At 43.2% G+C, this 20315-nt stretch overlaps 1 protein-coding gene across 4 annotated transcripts in view; it reads right to left on the bottom strand.

Moving 5' to 3' along the window:
* XDH (xanthine dehydrogenase) overlaps positions 1–20315 on the bottom strand; it is an 84220-nt gene that overhangs the window by 13376 nt on the left and 50529 nt on the right. For 3 of the 4 annotated variants that reach the window (XM_040430599.1, XM_040430601.1, XM_040430602.1), the window contains 7 exons: positions 20001–20124; positions 19768–19887; positions 17191–17287; positions 5620–5744; positions 5317–5450; positions 5005–5092; positions 2330–2416 (listed from right to left, as the gene is read on the bottom strand). In XM_040430599.1, coding sequence (XP_040286533.1) covers positions 2330–2416; positions 5005–5092; positions 5317–5450; positions 5620–5744; positions 17191–17287; positions 19768–19887; positions 20001–20124 — 775 coding nt within the window. The remainder of the gene's footprint in view (positions 1–2329; positions 2417–5004; positions 5093–5316; positions 5451–5619; positions 5745–17190; positions 17288–19767; positions 19888–20000; positions 20125–20315) is intronic. The other variant, XM_040430600.1, reaches the window with a different exon arrangement.

Genomic DNA, 20315 nt, shown 5'->3' with positions numbered 1-20315 from the left:
GATGTAACTCAGGATCATTACAGGATAAGTAATGTAATGTATGTACACAGTGACTGCACCAGCAGAATAGTGACTGCAGCTCTGGAGTATAATACAGGATGTAACTCAGGATCAGTACAGGATAAGTAATGTAATGTATGTACACAGTGACTGCACCAGCAGAATAGTGAGTGCAGCTCTGGGGTATAATACAGGATGTAACTCAGGATCAGTACAGGATAAGTAATGTATGTATGTACACAGTGACTGCACCAGCGGAATAGTGAGTGCAGCTCTGGAGTATAATACAGGATGTAACTCAGGATCAGTACAGGATAAGTAATGTAATGTATGTACACAGTGACTGCACCAGCAGAATAGTGAGTGCAGCTCTGGGGTATAATACAGGATGTAACTCAGGATCAGTACAGGATGATAAGTAATGTAATGTATGTACACAGTGACTGCACCGGCAGAATAGCGAGTGCAGCTCTGGGGTATAATACAGGATGTAACTCAGGATCAGTACAGGATAAGTAATGTATGTACACAGTGACTGCACCAGCAGAATAGTGAGTGCAGCTCTGGAGTATAATACAGGATGTAACTCAGGATCAGTACAGGATAAGTAATGTATGTACACAGTGACTGCACCAGCAGAATAGTGAGTGCAGCTCTGGAGTATAATACAGGATGTAACTCAGGATCAGTACAGGATAAGTAATGTATGTACACAGTGACTGCACCGGCAGAATAGTGAGTGCAGCTCTGGAGTATAATACAGGATGTAACTCAGGATCAGTACAGGATAAGTAATATAATGTATGTACACAGTGACTCCACCAGCAGAATAGTGAGCACAGCGCTGGAGTATAATACAGGATGTAACCCAGGATCAGTACAGGATAAGTAATATAATGTATGTACACCAGCAGAATAGTGAGCACAGCTCTGGAGTATAATACAGGATGTAACTCAGGATCAGTACAGGATAAGTAATGTATGTACACAGTGACTGCACCAGCAGAATAGTGAGTGCAGCTCTGGAGTATAATACAGGATGTAACTCAGGATCAGTACAGGATAAGTAATGTATGGACACAGTGACTGCACCAGCAGAATAGTGAGTGCAGCTCTGGAGTATAATACAGGATGTAACTCAGGATCAGTACAGGATAAGTAATGTAATGTATGTACACAGTGACTCCACAAGCAGAATAGTGAGTGCAGCTCTGGAGTATAATACAGGATGTAACTCAGGATCAGTACAGGATAAGTAATGTAATGTATGTACACAGTGATTGCACCAGCAGAATAGTGAGTGCAGCTCTGGAGAATAATACAGGATGTAACTCAGGATCAGTACAGGATAAGTAATGTAATGTATGTACACAGTGACTTCACCAGCAGAATAGTGAGTGCAGCTCTGGGGTATAATACAGGATGTAACTCAGGATCAGTACAGGATAAGTAATGTAATGTATGTACACAGTGACTGCACCAGCAGAATAGTGAGTGCAGCTCTGGAGTATAATACAGGATATAGCTCAGGATCAGTACAGGATAAGTAATATAATGTATGTACACAGTGACTGCACCAGCAGAATAGTGAGTGCAGCTCTGGAGTATAATACAGGATGTAACTCAGGATCAGTACAGGATAAGTAATATAATGTATGTACACAGTGACTGCACCAGCAGAATAGTGAGTGCAGCTCTGGAGAATAATACAGGATGTAACTCAGGATCAGTACAGGATAAGTAATGTAATGTATGTACACAGTGACTGCACCAGCAGAATAGTGAGTGCAGCTCTGGAGTATAATACAGGATATAGCTCAGGATCAGTACAGGATAAGTAATATAATGTATGTACACAGTGATTGCACCAGCAGAATAGTGAGTGCAGCTCTGGAGAATAATACAGGATGTAACTCAGGATCAGTACAGGATAAGTAATGTAATGTATGTACACAGTGACTGCACCAGCAGAATAGTGAGTGCAGCTCTGGAGTATAATACAGGATGTAACTCAGGATCAGTACAGGATAAGTAATGTAATGTATGTACACAGTGACTGCACCAGCAGAATAGTGAGTGCAGCTCTGGAGTATAATACAGGATGTAACTCAGGATCAGTACAGGATAAGTAATGTATGTACACAGTGACTGCACCAGCAGAATAGTGAGTGCAGCTCTGGAGTATAATACAGGATGTAACTCAGGATCAGTACAGGATAAGTAATGTAATGTATGTACACAGTGACTGCACCAGCAGAATAGTGAGTGCAGATTCCAGTTCCCTGACGTGGTCAGTAGGGGGCTCTCATGCAGGTCATACAGTACTTACCGCATGTGACAGGTCATATGAGTTTCCAGCATTTGCATAATATGTAACCTCTAGTGCAGTTATCTGTCCTGTTTTCTTAAAGCCAACCTAAGAACCCAAAGTAGTATATTAGTCAAGGGGTCATTTTTAGGTCATTGAAAGTTGTATATTGAGGTCCACTATTGCTTTGCACCTAGTATGATGAGGTAATGGACAGACTGAACCGAAGCTCTGATTACATGGAGAGGCAGCATTTAGTATAAGAAATCAGCAGACCAGGAGTCATATGGCACTAACTGGGCACTGCATGGTCTTATTATTTGGTCTCCGTCTGATAGTATTACTGCGGCACTGTATGGTACTATCACAGGGCATTGCGTTGCCGTATTATGTTGGCACTGTATGGCACTATGATTGTGATTATTAAGTGGGCTCCGTGTGACCAAATTACTTGTGTTGTATTATATTGACACGGCATGACACTATTGTATGGGCATTGTGTAGTGCTGTTACAGTTGGAAGAAAAAGTATGTGAACCCTTTGGAATGATATGGATTTTTGCACAAATTGGTCATAAAATGTGATCTGATCTTCATCTAAGTCACAGCAATAGACAATCACAGTCTGCTTAAACTAATAACACACAAAGAATTAAATGTTACCATGTTTTTATTGAACACACCATGTAAACATTCACAGTGCAGGTGGAAAAAGTATGTGAACCCTTGGATTTAACAACTGGTTGAACCTCCTTTGGCAGCAATAACTTCAACCAAAAGTTTCCTGTAGTTGCAGATCAGACGTGCACAACGGTCAGGAGTAATTTGTGACCATGCCTCTTGGGATGTCTGGTGTGAATCGCTTTCTTGAGGTCATGCCACAGCATCTCAATCAGGTTGAGGTCAGGACTCTGACTGGGCCACTCCAGAAGGTGTATTTTCTTCTGTTTAAGCCATTCTGTTGTTGTTTTACTTCTATGCTTTGGGTCGTTGTCCTGTTGCAACACCCATCTTCTGTTGAGCTTTAGCTGGTGGACAGATGGCCTTAAGTTCTCCTGCAAAATGTCTTGATAAACTTAAGAATTCATTTTTCCTTCGATGATAGCAATCCGTCCAGGCCCTGACGCAGAAAAGCAGCCCCAAACCATGATGCCCGCACCACCATACTTCACAGTTGGGATGAGGTTTTGATGTTGGTGTGTTGTGCCTCTTTTTCTCCACACATAGTGTTGTGTGTTTCTTCCAAACAACTCCACTTTGGTTTCATCTGTCCACAGAATATTTTGCCAGTACTGCTGTGGAACATCCAGGTGCTCTTGTGCAAACTGTAAACGTGCAGCAATGGTTTTTTTGGACAGCAGTGGCTTCCTCTGTGGTATCCTCCCATGAAACCTATTCTTGTTTAGTGTTTTACAAATCGTAGATTCGTAGGGATGTTAGTATATGCCAGAGACTTTTGTAAGTCTTTAGCTGACACTCTAGGATTCTTCTTCACCTCATTGAGCAGTCTGCACTGTGCTCTTGCAGTCATCTTTACAGGACGGCCACTCCTAGGGAGAGTAGCAGCAGTGCTGAACTTTCTCCATTTATAGACAATTTGTCTTACCGTGGACTGATGAACAGCAAGGCTTTTGGAGATACTTTTATAACCCTTTCCAGCTTTATGCAAGTCAATAATTCTTAATTGTAGGTCTTCTGAGAGCTCTTTTGTGCGAGGCATCATTCACATCAGACAATGCTTCTTATGAAAAGCAAACCCAGAACTGGTGTGTGTTTTTTATAGGGCAGCTGTAACCAACACCTTCAATCTCATCTCATTGATTGGACTCCAGTTGGCTGACACCTCACTCCAATTAGCTCTTGGAGATGTCATTAGTCTAGGGGTTCACATACTTTTTCCACCTGCACTGTGAATGTTTACATGGTGTGTTCAATAAAAACATGGTAACATTTAATTCTTTGTGTGTTATTAGTTTAAGCAGACTGTGATTGTCTATTGTTGTGACTTAGATGAAGATCAGATCACATTTTATGATCAATTTGTGCAGAAATCCATATCATTCCAAAGGGTTCACATACTTTTTCTTGCAACTGTACATTGGCACTGTATGGCACTATTATTGGTGCAGTGTGTTGTATTATGTTGGCACTGTACGGCGCTATTATTAGGGCATTGTGTTGTATTATATTGACACAGCATGACACTGTTGCATGGGCATTGTGTTGTGCTATTACATTGGCACTGTATGGGACTATTATTGGGGAGTAGTGTTGTTGTATTATGTTGACGCTATCATTGGGCTGTTGTGTTGTAGTATTATACTGGCACTGTATGGCGCTATTATCGGGGAGTTTTTTTGTCGTATTATGTTGACACTGTATGGCGCTATTATCGGGGAGTTTTTTTGTCGTATTATGTTGGCACTATATAGCGCTATTACTGGGAAGTTTTGTTGTTGTATTGTATTGCACTGTATGGCGCTATCATTAGGACATTATGGTACACTGTATGGTGGTATTGTTGTAGTCATTAGATTTTTCGAAGCCTTACAAACACTTGTCACTGTCCTTCACCCAGCAGCAAAACTCCTCCATAACGGGCAGACCAGAAGCAAATAAATTGTGTTTTTTTTTTTTTTTTTTAATTTCTCACCAATTAGAGATTTTCAATTTAAAAAAAAAATCTGAAAAAAATACCTTATAGCGCCCCAAATAGGGATGTCTGCCGCCAGTTATCAGCATGTCCTCATCTCTGTCCAGCATGCATCTCACAGGGCGACCCGTCCTATGTGAAAGGTTCCCAATTACTACCTGGACCATCAAGACAAGAACTGGGGTAGCGACGTTCATTAACCCTTTTACTGCCAAAATGCCTGCCGCACACTTCTGCTTTTAGGAGGTGCCGTCTGTCTTTTGCTCAGACTATACATTTTGTACAACATTTTTGATACAAAGTTGCATGAAGGCATTCAGGAGAGTGAATCGCAGAGCCATAAATGTGAGGACTACCTGTACGCTGCCACTGCCAAGGGTGTAGACAAGAGGACAGTTCTGGATTCTTTTCCGCCAAAGCCTCCCCCCAATCTCTTCACGCGGACCACGATACGATTAGCAGGGACCCCCAGAGCATGTGCAGCAATGTGCTAAGGAAAAAGGCAAATGTGTCACTGAGGTCACTGAGGTCATGTCGTATTGCAGTGGTATTTCCCATTTGCGACTAATAACGTGCTTGCATCGTGCGCTGGTTTCTGATTGGTTGCAATGGACGCCATTGTTTTTTCCATGAGCTTGTTTGACCCCCGGTGGTCTTACCTGATTCTCTGTCGTATTCTGTGTGGAAGCAAACAGCTCCATCTCTCCATCCTCACCCTTTGGCACCGCGATGCAGCAATTGGTCTCCAAATAGAAATGTTCTTGACCGCCAATGTAGATCTCCCCTGTGGAACAACAGTCTACTGTAAGTCAATGGACAGGTAAGTTCACTTTTGAAAGGGAAAAAAGGAAGCAACTTTGCAAATAGTCTTTATTTTAAAAATCTCTTACCGTTCTGTGCCTGTAGCTGCCATGCAGATCTATGGTTACAGACTACAAACAAATCTTGTGCAACTTTAAAGTAAATTTTAGCATATGTTACTGCTGCAGCAGCATTATGCATAAAGCAATCTTTAGTTTCTTCACATACCACTGTTTTCCTTGAGTTTTCCCTGCCAGTTCTCTGAGGCCAAAACTGCTTTCCCTCACTTCTCATACACACTTGCTGTAGCCAGCAGCTCCCTGCCAGCCAATCAGATTGGATTACTGAGAGACACGCCTCCTCACTCTGAAGCCTAATGTAGGCATGCAGTGTGGAGGACCGCCCCTCCGCCTTTTGTTTATACTAAAAGGAAGACAGACAAGCCCTAGTAACGGTCTTTTAAGGGAGCAGTGGAAAGGGACAGAGGACATTAATGAAAGCTGTTATTATAAGGTAATTACAGATCTTTTGGCAATCATTGACAGACTAACTCAGGTACACATGCCTAGCTCTAATAAACTGGCAAATAAAAAAAAAATACGACAGTTACAAATAATGTTAGGAGCCTACAAACGGAGGGAGAGGAGGCAGAAGGAGCCAAGCAACGTAACTGCGGCATCAGATGACAAGAGGGGAAATCCACAGTCTCGCCTCACGCAGGGAGCTATGGGTTCTTAAAGGGGTATTCCAGGGTTTTTCACTATTGGCGGTCTATTCTCAGGATAGGGAGTCTGTTACCAATGCCTTGCAGGGCTAGCTCATCTGAATGTAATGATACCTTTAACTTAGCAAGTCGTTGCTTCATTTTGGAGGAAAAGCCATATGTGAATGAGCAGTTAAAGGGGTCCTCTCACTTCAGCAAATGGCATTTATCATGTAGAGAAAGTTAATACAAGGCGCTTACTAATGTATTGTGATTCTTCATATTGCCTCCTTTGCTGGCTGGATTCATTTTTTCATCAAATTATGCACTGCTCGTTTCTATGGTTGCAACCACCCTGCAATCCATCCGTGCTTATAGAAAAAAAGCACCAGCCTATGTGCGCTCCCAAGTCCTGGCCACCAGAGAGGGCGGCACTTTTTCCTATAGTGTGAAAGCACAGCCGCCACTGATGAATTGCAGGGTGGTCGTAACCATGGAAAACGAGCAGTGTCTAATGTGATGAAAAGATGAATCCAGGCAGCAAAGGAGGCAATATGGAGACTCACAATACATTGGTAAGTGCCTTGTATTAACTTTCTCTACATGATAATTGCCACATGCTGAAGTGACGCAACCCCTTTAAGTGCTCCGAGGAGGGGCCCCAATCACTCGGTGAACCCTTGCTCTTCCTGCTTCCTCTGCCAGCCCCTCCCTCTCTTTTCTGATTGACTAGGCCAGCCAAGATGACTATGGAGGAACCTGGCCCTGTTAAGTCGCAAAAAAGGTGCTTCTTAAATAAGACGCTCATTCTGAGGACCATATTGCTCAAAGCATTTACACCTGATAACTGGCACACATACACTGATAAATATTCTTCTCTGTGTCCCCTTTTTCCTTTTACACAATGTATTATAAAACTGGCTACCAGCCGCCACCACTAGGGGGGGCTCAGTGCCTAGGAATTTATATAGTTACCATAGAAAATAATAATGGAAACTGGAGGGGGGCATGACCGAAGTCGAGGAGAACGGCTGGTTTCTACAGTGCTCTGACTGGGGAATTAAATCCACCGTCATCCACTCTACCGCAGAGCACAGGTGGTCACCAAAACCCTCTGAGACAACTTTTTATCTCTCAAGCTACAGTTTGAACCCGATATCAAGTGAATTGAACCACCCAGGTCGGAGTTACAGTTTGGGCCTAGCGATCACAAAGACCGCGACCTAAAGTATTGCGCGAGCCTGCTGGTAAATCGAACTGACTACTCCCGGTGTGGTCTAGCCATACTAACTTCCTCGGGACTACCGGTGGGAATCCTGTAGGACCTGGCTGGCATCTCACTGGCCCTGCGGGCTCCTGCGTGTGCCTCGGAAGCTCCGCCATCTTGCCAGGACCAGGACTCACGTGAGATACCGGCCATAATCTGCATCGCGTCAACACATACTCAAGTTCCACGAAAGGTAACATCTTCGTGGCCTTACTATCCGCCCTTACCTTTACTGGGCCTCTCACGGCTGAGAATCTATCTGAAGAAACCTGGAGTCTGCGAGGCCTTAGCACCTGCTCCAACCACGCAGAAATTTCCGGTGACCTGACTTGCTGCCAGCTGGACTTCGGTCCCTTGCCAAGCACCTATTAAAAGCCACTGGAGCGGGCGAGATTGGCCGCCCAAACACGTCCGGACCCGGACCTACTTAGAAACACAGACACCCGGCAGATTGACCTGCCCGGAGGACTCCCATGTGGTTGGCTCTTCATAGCTTCAGTCGTAGACACCATCGTTGCCGGACACTTTTGCTGTTCCTGCGGTGGGAGATCAGTGGGCTGAAGTTCCGGCGCCGGAGTTAGAAAAAAATCGGGGTATTTGAACTGCTCAGGCCTCAGTAAGTCTGCTTCCCTGTCTGACGCTTATTCAGGGAGACTCTTATACAGGGGACATCATTATAGAACAAGTGCTTAGGGCGTTGTGGAGGAAGCCTAAAGACTCAGAACCACCTAGAGACGTTATCTGTCGTCTCCTTAATTATAAAGTAAAAGAAGAAATACTGCAACACACTAGGTCAACTACTCAGACGCCCAAGTATATATTTACCAGGACTTATCTCCACAAACATAACAAAAGAGAAGGACCCTCAAACCATTAACAGAAGCCCTCAGGGCTAAGAACATCCAATACAGCTGGAAATTTCCTTTTGGTCTTATGTTCACGTTTGGTAACAAACAGTACCTGATACGAACAGTGTCGGATCTTCCGGGAATTTATAAAGCATTAGAGCTACCAGACCTTCAAATTCCGGACTGGGCAGTAGTGAAAGACCTGGAGGATTTGCCACAAGTTCAATCACCCAATCCCTGGGAGGAAGTGATACACGGATGTTCTGCAAAATCCAAGAAGAAAGCTGGAAGACTGCCACCAAACAATGTCATCCCAGATAATACCTGAACTGCTACATTAGTAAAAGGATCACTACTCTTTTCCATGGTACCCTGACACTGCGGTACTTTTGCCAGCATAGTTTTGTAGACTATAACTGTCTTCTGATCTCTTCTAATTATCTATATTCCTTTCTGCTCTCTGGCACACTGAACCCCTTGTCTTTGTCCTCTTTACCAGAAAGTCCACCTACCTGGACCTAAGGCCTTAAGTGGCCAAGGTTCTTTATCCCTAGACTATATTTCATATTCCTACTTTATCTCTAATACTTTCTTTCTTATACATCACATGCTCCTACTGGGCATCCAATGTTCTACTAATTAGATCTATCTCTATCCCTCAACTTCCTCTACTCCCTCTAGCTCTATCATACTCTTTCCAGATATTCTTTCTGCATTTTTCCACTCTTTTTCTTCTTACTTTTGTACACCATGTATACCAGACTAGTCGGGTCTCATAAGCCGAATCCCCTGAGGTCGAAATGCCTTCGGCTGTACGTCATTTCTACACACCCTTGCGGTGTTTGGCACGCCTTAAATTTAGTATTGCACTATTTACATGTTTGCCACAATTTCTCTTGATTCATGTTAACTTTGTGTTGATGTATTGCACTTGTTCTGCACTTATACCCCATGCCTTCCCACCCTCCTCTTTCCTCGCCTTTTCCTCCCCCCACACACACTTTCAGGGCTAATGTCACCAATTGGACACTGCAATTAAAGGTCGCTCCTTATAAATCTACCGATGACACGTCTTAAGATTGTCTCCTATAATGTGAGAGGACTGAACTCCCCATCTAAAAGAGGACAGGTAATATACTTTCTTAAAAAGAATAAAGCTGATATATGTTAGTAAAAGGAACGTTAAGACCATGAATAGATCTCATTTCTCCACGTGGCTCTATGCTAGCTCAGAGAGGCGTGAGTATTGGGATCAGCAAGCAAATTTCCTTCTCAGTAGTAGATAAATGTGTAGACACGGAGGGCCGCTTCCTCTTCATCAAAGGGAAACTAGGTAACACTATGTTTACTATAGGGAATATTTACGCTCCCAACAAGGCACAGATTCCCTGGCTTATTAAGGTTTTTGAAAAAACTTTCACATTTTTCAGAGGGGACTCTGGTCCTTGGGGGAGATTTTAAGGTAGCCCTGAACCCACCCATGGACACTTCTAACAGTAGGTCAGCTATCCGATTCAGGGCACTGGCGAAACTAAAGCGTTTACTTAACGCCCTTCAACTAGCTGACTCCTGGCGTACTCTACACCTATCAGTTAAGGACGGTACGCACTATTCAGCCCCACTCAATTCCTACCAACGAATTGACTATATAGTTATCCCCACCAACCGCATTCAATACTGCCATTCCTCAGACATCAAGACGCAAGTCCTCTCAGATCATTCAATGGTCGAACTAGTCTACAGTCGTGGCCAAAAGTTTTGAGAATTACATAAATATTGGAAATTGGAAAAGTTGCTGCTTAAGTTTTTATAATAGCAATTTGCATATACTCCAGAATGTTATGAAGAGTGATCAGATGAATTGCATAGTCCTTCTTTGTCATGAAAATTAACTTAATCCCAAAAAAACCTATCCACTGCATTTCATTGCTGTCATTAAAGGACCTGCTGAGATCATTTCAGTAATCGTCTTGTTAACTCAGGTGAGAATGTTGACGAGCACAAGGCTGGAGATCATTATGTCAGGCTGATTGGGTTAAAATGGCAGACTTGACATGTTAAAAGGAGGATGATGCTTGAAATCATTGTTCTTCCATTGTTAACCATGGTGACCTGCAAAGAAACGCGTGCAGCCATCATTGCGTTGCATAAAAATGGCTTCACAGGCAAGGATATTGTGGCTACTAAGATTGCACCTCAATCAACAATTTATAGGATCATCAAGAACTTCAAGGAAAGAGGTTCAATTCTTGTTAAGAAGGCTTCAGGGCGTCCAAGAAAGTCCAGCAAGCGCCAGGATCGTCTCCTAAAGAGGATTCAGCTGCGGGATCGGAGTGCCACCAGTGCAGAGCTTGCTCAGGAATGGCAGCAGGCAGGCGTGAGCGCATCTGCACGCACAGTGAGGCGAAGACTTTTGGAAGATGGCCTGTTGTCAAGAAGGCCAGCAAAGAAGCCACTTCTCTCCAAAAAAAACATCAGGGACAGATTGATCTTCTGCAGAAAGTATGGTGAAGGGACTGCTGAGGACTGGGGCAAAGTCATATTCTCCGATGAAGCCTCTTTCCGATTGTTTGGGGCATCTGGAAAAAGGCTTGTCCAGAGAAGAAAAGGTGAGCGCTACCATCAGTCCTGTGTCATGCCAACAGTAAAGCATCCTGAGACCATTCATGTGTGGGGTTGCTTCTCATCCAAGGGAGTGGGCTCACTCACAATTTTGCCCAAAAACACAGCCATGAATAAAGAATGGCACCAAAACACCCTCCAACAGCAACTTCTTCCAACAATCCAACAACAGTTTGGTGAAGAACAATGCATTTTCCAGCACGATGGAGCACCATGCCATAAGGCAAAAGTGATAACTAAGTGGCTCGGGGACCAAAACGTTGACATTTTGGGTCCATGGCCTGGAAACTCCCCAGATCTTAATCCCATTGAGAACTTGTGGTCAATCCTCAAGAGGCGGGTGGGCAAACAAAAACCCACTAATTCTGACAAACTCCAAGAAGTGATTATGAAAGAATGGGTTGCTATCAGTCAGGAATTGGCCCAGAAGTTGGTTGAGAGCATGCCCAGTCGAATTGCAGAGGTCCTGAAAAAGAAGGGCCAACACTGCAAATACTGACTCTTTGCATAAATGTCATGTAATTGTCGATAAAAGCCTTTGAAACGTATGAAGTGCGTGTAATTATATTTCACTACATCACAGAAACAACTGAAACAAAGATCTAAAAGCAGTTTAGCAGCAAACTTTGTGAAAACTAATATTTGTGTCATTCTCAAAACTTTTGGCGACGACTGTACACAATTCCCCTATCCCTTAATACCCCTAGATGCTGGAGACTGAATGATCTACTACTAAAATCCCCTCAAAAATGTTCCAAAAAATTTGACAACTTATGGAGGAGTTTTTTGAGCTGAATGATAATGGGGGGGTTCTGTGCAGACACTCTGGGAAGCCCATAAAGCGCACATCAGAGGAGAATTCATATCTCTTTCTGCATATGTACATAAACAAAAATCTAAGAAAATATCAGATCTACAGCAGAAAACTTTGCGGCTGGAGTGTTTGCACAAGAAATCCCTGTTAACTTCTCATTTAGCAGAATTAACGTCTTTACGAGATGAGCTTAAAAATATCCTTAATCTTTGCCCGGCCAAAGCTTACCGTGTAAACACTACGCTCATGGCGATAAGCCAACTAGATTTACGCTGGCTCAGATTAAGGCTAGGAAAAATAAATCATTCCTTTCCAGCCTTGAGGGCTCTTCTGGTGCTTTATTATATAAAATAGAGGACATAGCAAAAGTGTTTAGCAATTTCTATACGAAACGATATAATCTGCAAACGTCTCAGGAAACGGTAGATCCTCTTCTTAAAAAATACTTAATATCTAACTTCCTCTCCAGTCCTCACTGTCTCTCCCACAAATCAGCTCTGCTCATTCCCAAATGCTGTGCTCCAATATCTCCCATCAAGAAATAAAAGATGCCATCACTACAACACCCAAAAATAAATGCCCTGGCCCCCGGACGGTCTGTCCTCATTTTATTACGCCACATTTTCAGATGTCTTGTTCAAACATCTAAGTAATTTCTACCACGCTGCACTAGCTGGCACTCTCTTTCATAAACAAACACTGATGGCCCAAATCTCTATTGTTCATAAGGAAGGGAAGGGAAGGACCTAGCTTTATGTACTAATTATCAGCCTATATCTTTACTCAACGTTGATCTCAAATTGTTCGCGAAAATATTGGCCCATAGATTGCAAACGATCCTTCCTTCCCTTATCTCCCCAGATCAAGTGGGATTTGTGCCGGGCAGAGAGGGTAAAGAAAATATTTACAGAAAGTACTACAGTTAATCACGTATGCTAAGCTATCCAATAAAGCACTAATTCTATTAAGTACAGATGCAGAAAAAGAATTCGACAGAGTGGATTGGATGTATCTGAGATCCTCCTTAGCGGCATTCGATATTCCATCCACCTTTGCCGATGCTATATTCACTATGTATCAAGAACCTACTGCCAGGGTGATGGTAAATGATGTGTTCTCTATTTCTAATGGCACTCGGCAGGGGTGCCCATTGTGCCCCTTGCTATTTGTGCTGACAATGGAAACTGCAGAAAATTAGACAAGATTCCCGTATAGAGGGGAACAGGTGTGGAGGTAGGGAACACAAGGCGGCAGCATATGCGGATGATCTATTGTTGATGCTGACGAATCCATCTGTCTCACTTCCAATGATTGAGCTTTTGGCAAGATATCAAACTTTAAAGTGAACATGAGCAAGTCACAGGTTCTAAATATTTTGCGTTACCCATTCCGTGACGCTCTCTTTACTGACCCAGCCACTCCAGCACCCTGCACAACATATACAGGTGAAACTCGAAAAATTAGAATATTGTGCAAAGTTCATTTATTTCAGTAATGCAAACTTACATATGTGATAGACTCATTACATGGAAAGCGAGATATTTCAAGCCTTTATTTGTTATAATTTGGATGATTACGGCTTACAGCTTATGAAAACCCCAAAGTCACAATTTCAGGTACCCTTTGCTCAGGGGGTATGGATTAATTAGCTGACACTATGAGCCTAGAACATTGAACCTTTTCACAAAATTCTAATTTTAAGTTGCATTAATGCAACTCCTTTTAAGTTGTTGAATATGAAGAAAATGACTGGGCACACCTAAGGATACTTAGTTGCTAATGTTTATTAGATAAAAGGACAATAAATGTAGTAGAGTAAATATTATACAATATAAACTTGCGACAGTAAAATTATGTGGCAACACTTCATATAAAATTCTGTATGTTTGTAGTTGACGTGCGCATTTAATCACTATCGTAATGGAATAGCATCTGTGACTAAAAGCTGCACTTCAGATACAAAATGGAAATAAGTAAATAGATGGAATTAATACATAGAAGACGACCTCGTATAAAAGCAACAATGTATATAAGTGAAATATAATATAACATAGACCAATAAAATTTAGATATAAGTGTTGGTCTTGATAAAAGTAAGAACCGCAAATTGAAGGTAAAAATGCAATATGATATATTCTCCTAAGATATGTGGACTAAAAAGTAGAGATTCACTGTCCTGGAAAAATCATGAAGTTCCAGGTAAGGCAGGTGTCAGTTCAATATATCAAAAACGGACCCTGACAGGACAAAAGTGCAGTTTATAGTGAATGGTGTCTTACACCGTAGGTGACTCAGCGGCGTCCCGCTTTCAGTCAGAGAGGGATCCCTTAGAAAGATGGTAAACAAGTTTAGGAACAGTCTTACCGGTTTTTGGAGGTTCCTCACGTGTGGAAGGAGCCTCAGCTGTCTATCGGAACTTTGCTGTTTTCCGCTGTAATCAGGTAGAACCCCCGATAGATGTTTTGGGTCACCTGTTAGTTATTAGTTTGCTGCACGCGGTCCCGCTTGTAACACGCGGTTGCGATGTCGCAGCTCCCGATGAGCAGTTTCAGACCAGCTTTATAAAGACGGTGTAGACTTGTTCCTCAATAGAGTCGGTGTGGTGCACTCACACAAAGTAGAGCTTGGGGGGTCAGACCAGACGCGTTTCGGGGCTAAGGTATCCCCTTCTTCAGTGGCTCACTGAAGAAGGGGATACCTTAGCCCCGAAACGCGTCTGGTCTGACCCCCCAAGCTCTACTTTGTGTGAGTGCACCACACCGACTCTATTGAGGAACAAGTCTACACCGTCTTTATAAAGCTGGTCTGAAACTGCTCATCGGGAGCTGCGACATCGCAACCGCGTGTTACAAGCGGGACCGCGTGCAGCAAACTAATAACTAACAGGTGACCCAAAACATCTATCGGGGGTTCTACCTGATTACAGCGGAAAACAGCAAAGTTCCGATAGACAGCTGAGGCTCCTTCCACACGTGAGGAACCTCCAAAAACCGGTAAGACTGTTCCTAAACTTGTTTACCATCTTTCTAAGGGATCCCTCTCTGACTGAAAGCGGGACGCCGCTGAGTCACCTACGGTGTAAGACACCATTCACTATAAACTGCACTTTTGTCCTGTCAGGGTCCGTTTTTGATATATTGAACTGACACCTGCCTTACCTGGAACTTCATGATTTTTCCAGGACAGTGAATCTCTACTTTTTAGTCCACATATCTTAGGAGAATATATCATATTGCATTTTTACCTTCAATTTGCGGTTCTTACTTTTATCAAGACCAACACTTATATCTAAATTTTATTGGTCTATGTTATATTATATTTCACTTATATACATTGTTGCTTTTATACGAGGTCGTCTTCTATGTATTAATTCCATCTATTTACTTATTTCCATTTTGTATCTGAAGTGCAGCTTTTAGTCACAGATGCTATTCCATTACGATAGTGATTAAATGCGCACGTCAACTACAAACATACAGAATTTTATATGAAGTGTTGCCACATAATTTTACTGTCGCAAGTTTATATTGTATAATATTTACTCTACTACATTTATTGTCCTTTTATCTAATAAACATTAGCAACTAAGTATCCTTAGGTGTGCCCAGTCATTTTCTTCATATTCAATTGCCTTTTAACAGCGGGGTGACGCTGTAGGACTGAGAGCACCCTTTTGGTGTGTCTACCACCCTGTGCATCCGACTTACATATTTATTTGATCCTTTTAAGTTGTATTACTGAAATCAATGGACTTTTGCACAATAGTCTAATTTTTCGAGTTTCACCTGTTACAGTTTAATTTCTGAAACCCGGAGAATATGGAATTTAAAGGCGGTGCGTGCATTGTGCTCCCCTTTTCCATCCCCCCTACTTCTCTTGTGGATTCCTTGTTCCGTTTGGAGGAGCTGACAAGCCGGGAGTCTAGGGCTCACTCCTCTTTTCAGAAGATCTGGTATCCTTGGGCAAAATTTAGACACTTCTCTACCTAGAGCTGATTAGTTGTTTAAACAGAGGAAGCGATACTTAGACCCCATGCACACGAGTAATAATGGCCGTGTGACGGCCGTCTAAGTAACGTCCGTCACACGGCCATTTTTAGCACCAGTCAAAGTCTATAGGACTATTCACATGACCGTTCTTTTAACGGGCAGTGAATAGCGTCCGTCCAAAAATAGGACACGTTTTCACGGCCTGACGGACCCCATTGAAATTAATGGGACCGTTTTTAACGGCCGATTGACAGGAGTGCACCCGTCTAACGGCCGTTAAAAACGGATACACAGGCCATTAGGACAGATGAATTACATACAAGGCTATGGGGGGGGTTGTGAAGACGGCGGTCGCATCGCGCAGGATAATAACGCGGTTCGGCTTCATTCGAGCTGCTGCTTCCCTGGTTATAATAGATGGTGGAGTAGGGGGTTAAAAAAATATATAATAATAATCACTTTTCATCCACTTGCTCGCAGTGCGGCAGTCTCTTCTCTCTTCACTGAGCAGGACCTGTGATCTGCGTGGTGACGTAACCACGGAGCGCGCAGTGACGTCATCGCGCACCTTCAGCAGGTCCCGTTCTGTGAAGAGAGAAGAGACTGCTGCAGCGCGAGCAAGTGGATAAGGTGAGTTTTTTGGGGGTTTTTTTTTGGGCTGCGGGACTCTATGGGGGCATTATATAAACAATGGGGGACATTATAAAGCTGGGGCCTTACATTGGGGGCATTATTAAAGCTAGGGGCTGTTAAAAAAATTCTATACACCATGGGGGACATTTATTTAGCTGGGGGCCTACATGGGGGCATTATTAAAAATGGGGGCATTAAAAAATATATATATAACAATAAAAAGAACTTTGAAAAGAAAATAATGGAAACTGTAAAAAAATGATCTCTTTGCACTGATCTCCCCGTAGTTGTGGTTGCTGTAAATAACCATTGGTTTATATTGGAGTTCAGCACCAGGCTAACCCTACCCTGTGGTTTGCTTCCACACAGCTTCTTAAAGGGGGCTCACCTCTGGAACCTGCACCCATGCCAGATTCTTGAGACCCCGGACCCCTGGGCAATGCCTGTATTAGCAGAGGACAAGCACTGATTGGTTGTCTGGTAGCGCCTCGTGCCAGGGTCCAGAACCAAATCACCAAATTGCCTTCTGGACATTGGCAGTGGTCACCCTCACCTTCCACAGTGTCATCGGCCTCCTGGAAACCTTTCTCTATGTCACCGTTTGCAATCTTCTTGATGGGTGGGAAAAAGGACTGTTTGTCAATCGCATCCTGGGAAAAGAATGAGAAATATGATAGAGCTGAAGAGGTGAGATTGGGTCCAACAGAGGATCCTCCACTGAACCCAGGTTCTAGTGTGATATCACGGCCCAGCCCATGAGGTTCAGCAGAGGATAACCCCACCAGACCATAGCACCAGGATGGAGAAGATCTAGAAATGTTTGGATTAGTTAACAGATAACCCATTACTTGTATGCACTGAGCACTGCAGTGAGCTTCCCCTAGTGGTGGCTGTATAAATCTATACGTAGTAACCTCCCTCTAGTGGTGGCTGTATAAATCTATACGTAGTAACCTCCCTCTAGTGGTGGCTGTATAAATCTATACGTAGTAACCTCCCTCTAGTGGTGGCTGTATAAATCTATACGTAGCAACCTCCCTCTAGTGGTGTCTGTATTAATCTATGTGCACTTTGCTCCCTCTAGTGGTGGCTGTATAAATCTATACGTAGTAACCTCCCTCTAGTGGTGGCTGTATAAATCTATACGTAGTAACCTCCCTCTAGTGGTGGCTGTATAAATCTATACGTAGTAACCTCCCTCTAGTGGTGGCTGTATAAATCTATGTGCACTTTGCTCCCTCTAGTGGTGGCTGTATAAATCTATACGTAGTAACCTCCCTCTAGTGGTGGCTGTATAAATCTATACGTAGTAACCGCCCTCTAGTGATGGCTGTATAAATCTATACGTAGTAACCTCCCTCTAGTGGTGGCTGTATAAATCTATACGTAGTAACCTCCCTCTAGTGGTGGCTGTATAAATCTATATGCACTTTGCTCCCTCTAGTGGTGGCTGTATAATTCTATACGTAGTAACCTCCCTCTAGTGGTGGCTGTATAAATCTATACGTAGTAACCTCCCTCTAGTGGTGGCTGTATAAATCTATACGTAGTAACCTCCCTCTAGTGGTGGCTGTATAAATCTATACGTAGTAACCTCCCTCTAGTGGTCGCTGTTTAAATCTGTATGTAGTGACCTCCCTCTAGTGGTGGCTGTATAAATCTATATGTAGTAACCTCCCTCTAGTGGTGGCTGTATAAATCTATATGTAGTAACCTCCCTCTAGTGGTGGCTGTATAAATCTATACGTAGTAACCTCCCTCTAGTGGTGGCTGTATAAATCTATATGCACTTTGCTCCCTCTAGTGGTGGCTGTATAAATCTATACGCAGTAACCTCCCTCTAGTGATGGCTGTATAAATCTATACGTAGTAACCTCCCTCTAGTGGTGGCTGTATGATCTGTATGTAGTGACCTCCCTCTAGTGGTGGCTGTATAAATATTTACGTAGAAACCTCCCTCTAGTGGTGGCTGTATAAATCTATACGTAGTAACCTCCCTCTAGTGGTGGCTGTATAAATCTATACGTAGTAACCTCCCTCTAGTGGTGGCTGTATAAATCTATGTGCACTTTGCTCCCTCTAGTGGTGGCTGTATAAATCTATACGTAGTAACCTCCCTCTAGTGGTGGCTGTATAAATCTATACGTAGTAACCTCCCTCTAGTGGTGGCTGTATAAATCTATACGTAGTAACCTCCCTCTAGTGGTGGCTGTATAAATCTATACGTAGTAACCTCCCTCTAGTGGTGGCTGTATAAATCTATACGTAGAAACCTCCCTCTAGTGGTGGCTGTATAAATCTATATGCACTTTGCTCCCTCCCTCTAGTGGTGCCTGTATAAATCTATACGTAGTAACCTCCCTCTAGTGGTGGCTGTATTAATCTATGTGCACTTTGCTCCCTCTAGTGGTAGCTGTATAAATGTATATGCCCTGAGCTCCCCCTAGCTGTAGAAATCTCGATGCAGTAAGCTCCCCCTAGTGGGGGCTGTATAAATCCATATGTAGTGACCTCCTCCTAGTGGTGGATGTACAAATTTATATTGACTAAGCTCCCCTTAGGGGTGGCTATATAAATCCATATGTAGTGATCTCCGCCTAATGATGACTCTATAAATCTATATGCAGTGACCTCCTCCTAGTGGTGTCTGTATAGTTCTGTATGCAGTGAGCTCCTCCTAGTGGTGTCTGTATAGTTCTGTATGCAGTGAGCCCCCCCCTAGTGGTGGCGGTATAAATCTAAACGCAGTGTGCTCCTCCTAATGGTGGCTGTATTAATCTATAAGTAGTGAGCTCCCCCTAGTGGTGACATTAAAAATCTATAAGCAGCTCCCCTACTGGTGGCTGCATAAATCTATATGTAGTGAGCTCCCACTAGTGATGGTTGTATAGATCCAAATGTGGTGAGCTTCCCCTAGGGGTGACTATATAAATCTATATACAGTGAGTTTTCTCTAGTGGTGACTGTATAAATACATATATACCAAGCTCCCCCTAGTGGTGGCCACAGGCAGAAAGCATTTTATCATCAGAGTCCTCCAGAGGTTTTATGCATTAAACCATAAGCTCCCAGTAAACAGAAAGTAACTATAGGATGGAGCGCTCCTTCAATTCATAACATATCCATGTACCTGTATTGTGATAATGGGCTCCAGCTCCTCATACGTGATCTTCACGGCCTTCGCTGCATGTTGTGCGTGTTCTTGTGTATCTGCAACAACGGCACCAATAATGTGTCCGACACAAGTCACCTGCAGGGTAGAAACCGGAAATATTCACATCCAGGCGTCAGGGTGCACTGGGCTTGTATTGTCAGAAGAAGCCCACTATTACCAAGTACATCCAAAATGATGGTTGCACTTACCGTATCTTCCGCAAATATCTGCTCATCATTTCTGATCCCGATGATGTTGCTTCCTGGAACATCTTTAGCAGAAAGGAAACAGACAAATCCAGGAGCGGCTTCACCCTTGGATCTATCAATGGATCTGCAGGGGATCAGAAAAGATATGTCAGATCAGGGGTCTATATACAAGATGTGGAGGGCCCCATAACCTACATTCAAATAGGGCCCCCCGCATAAGGAGTCCTGTGAAGGCCTGCAAAGTCCATAAAGTAAGATAATGGGAAGAGGGTAACCTGAGCCCCTCTTTCTGTGGGCCCCTAGGCAGCTGCATTT

This window comes from Bufo bufo, chromosome 4 (assembly GCF_905171765.1).
Source record: "Bufo bufo chromosome 4, aBufBuf1.1, whole genome shotgun sequence".
Lineage (NCBI taxonomy): Eukaryota > Metazoa > Chordata > Amphibia > Anura > Bufonidae > Bufo > Bufo bufo.
Note: the sequence above shows the minus strand (reverse complement) of the source record. Positions and strands in the feature narration are given on the sequence as shown.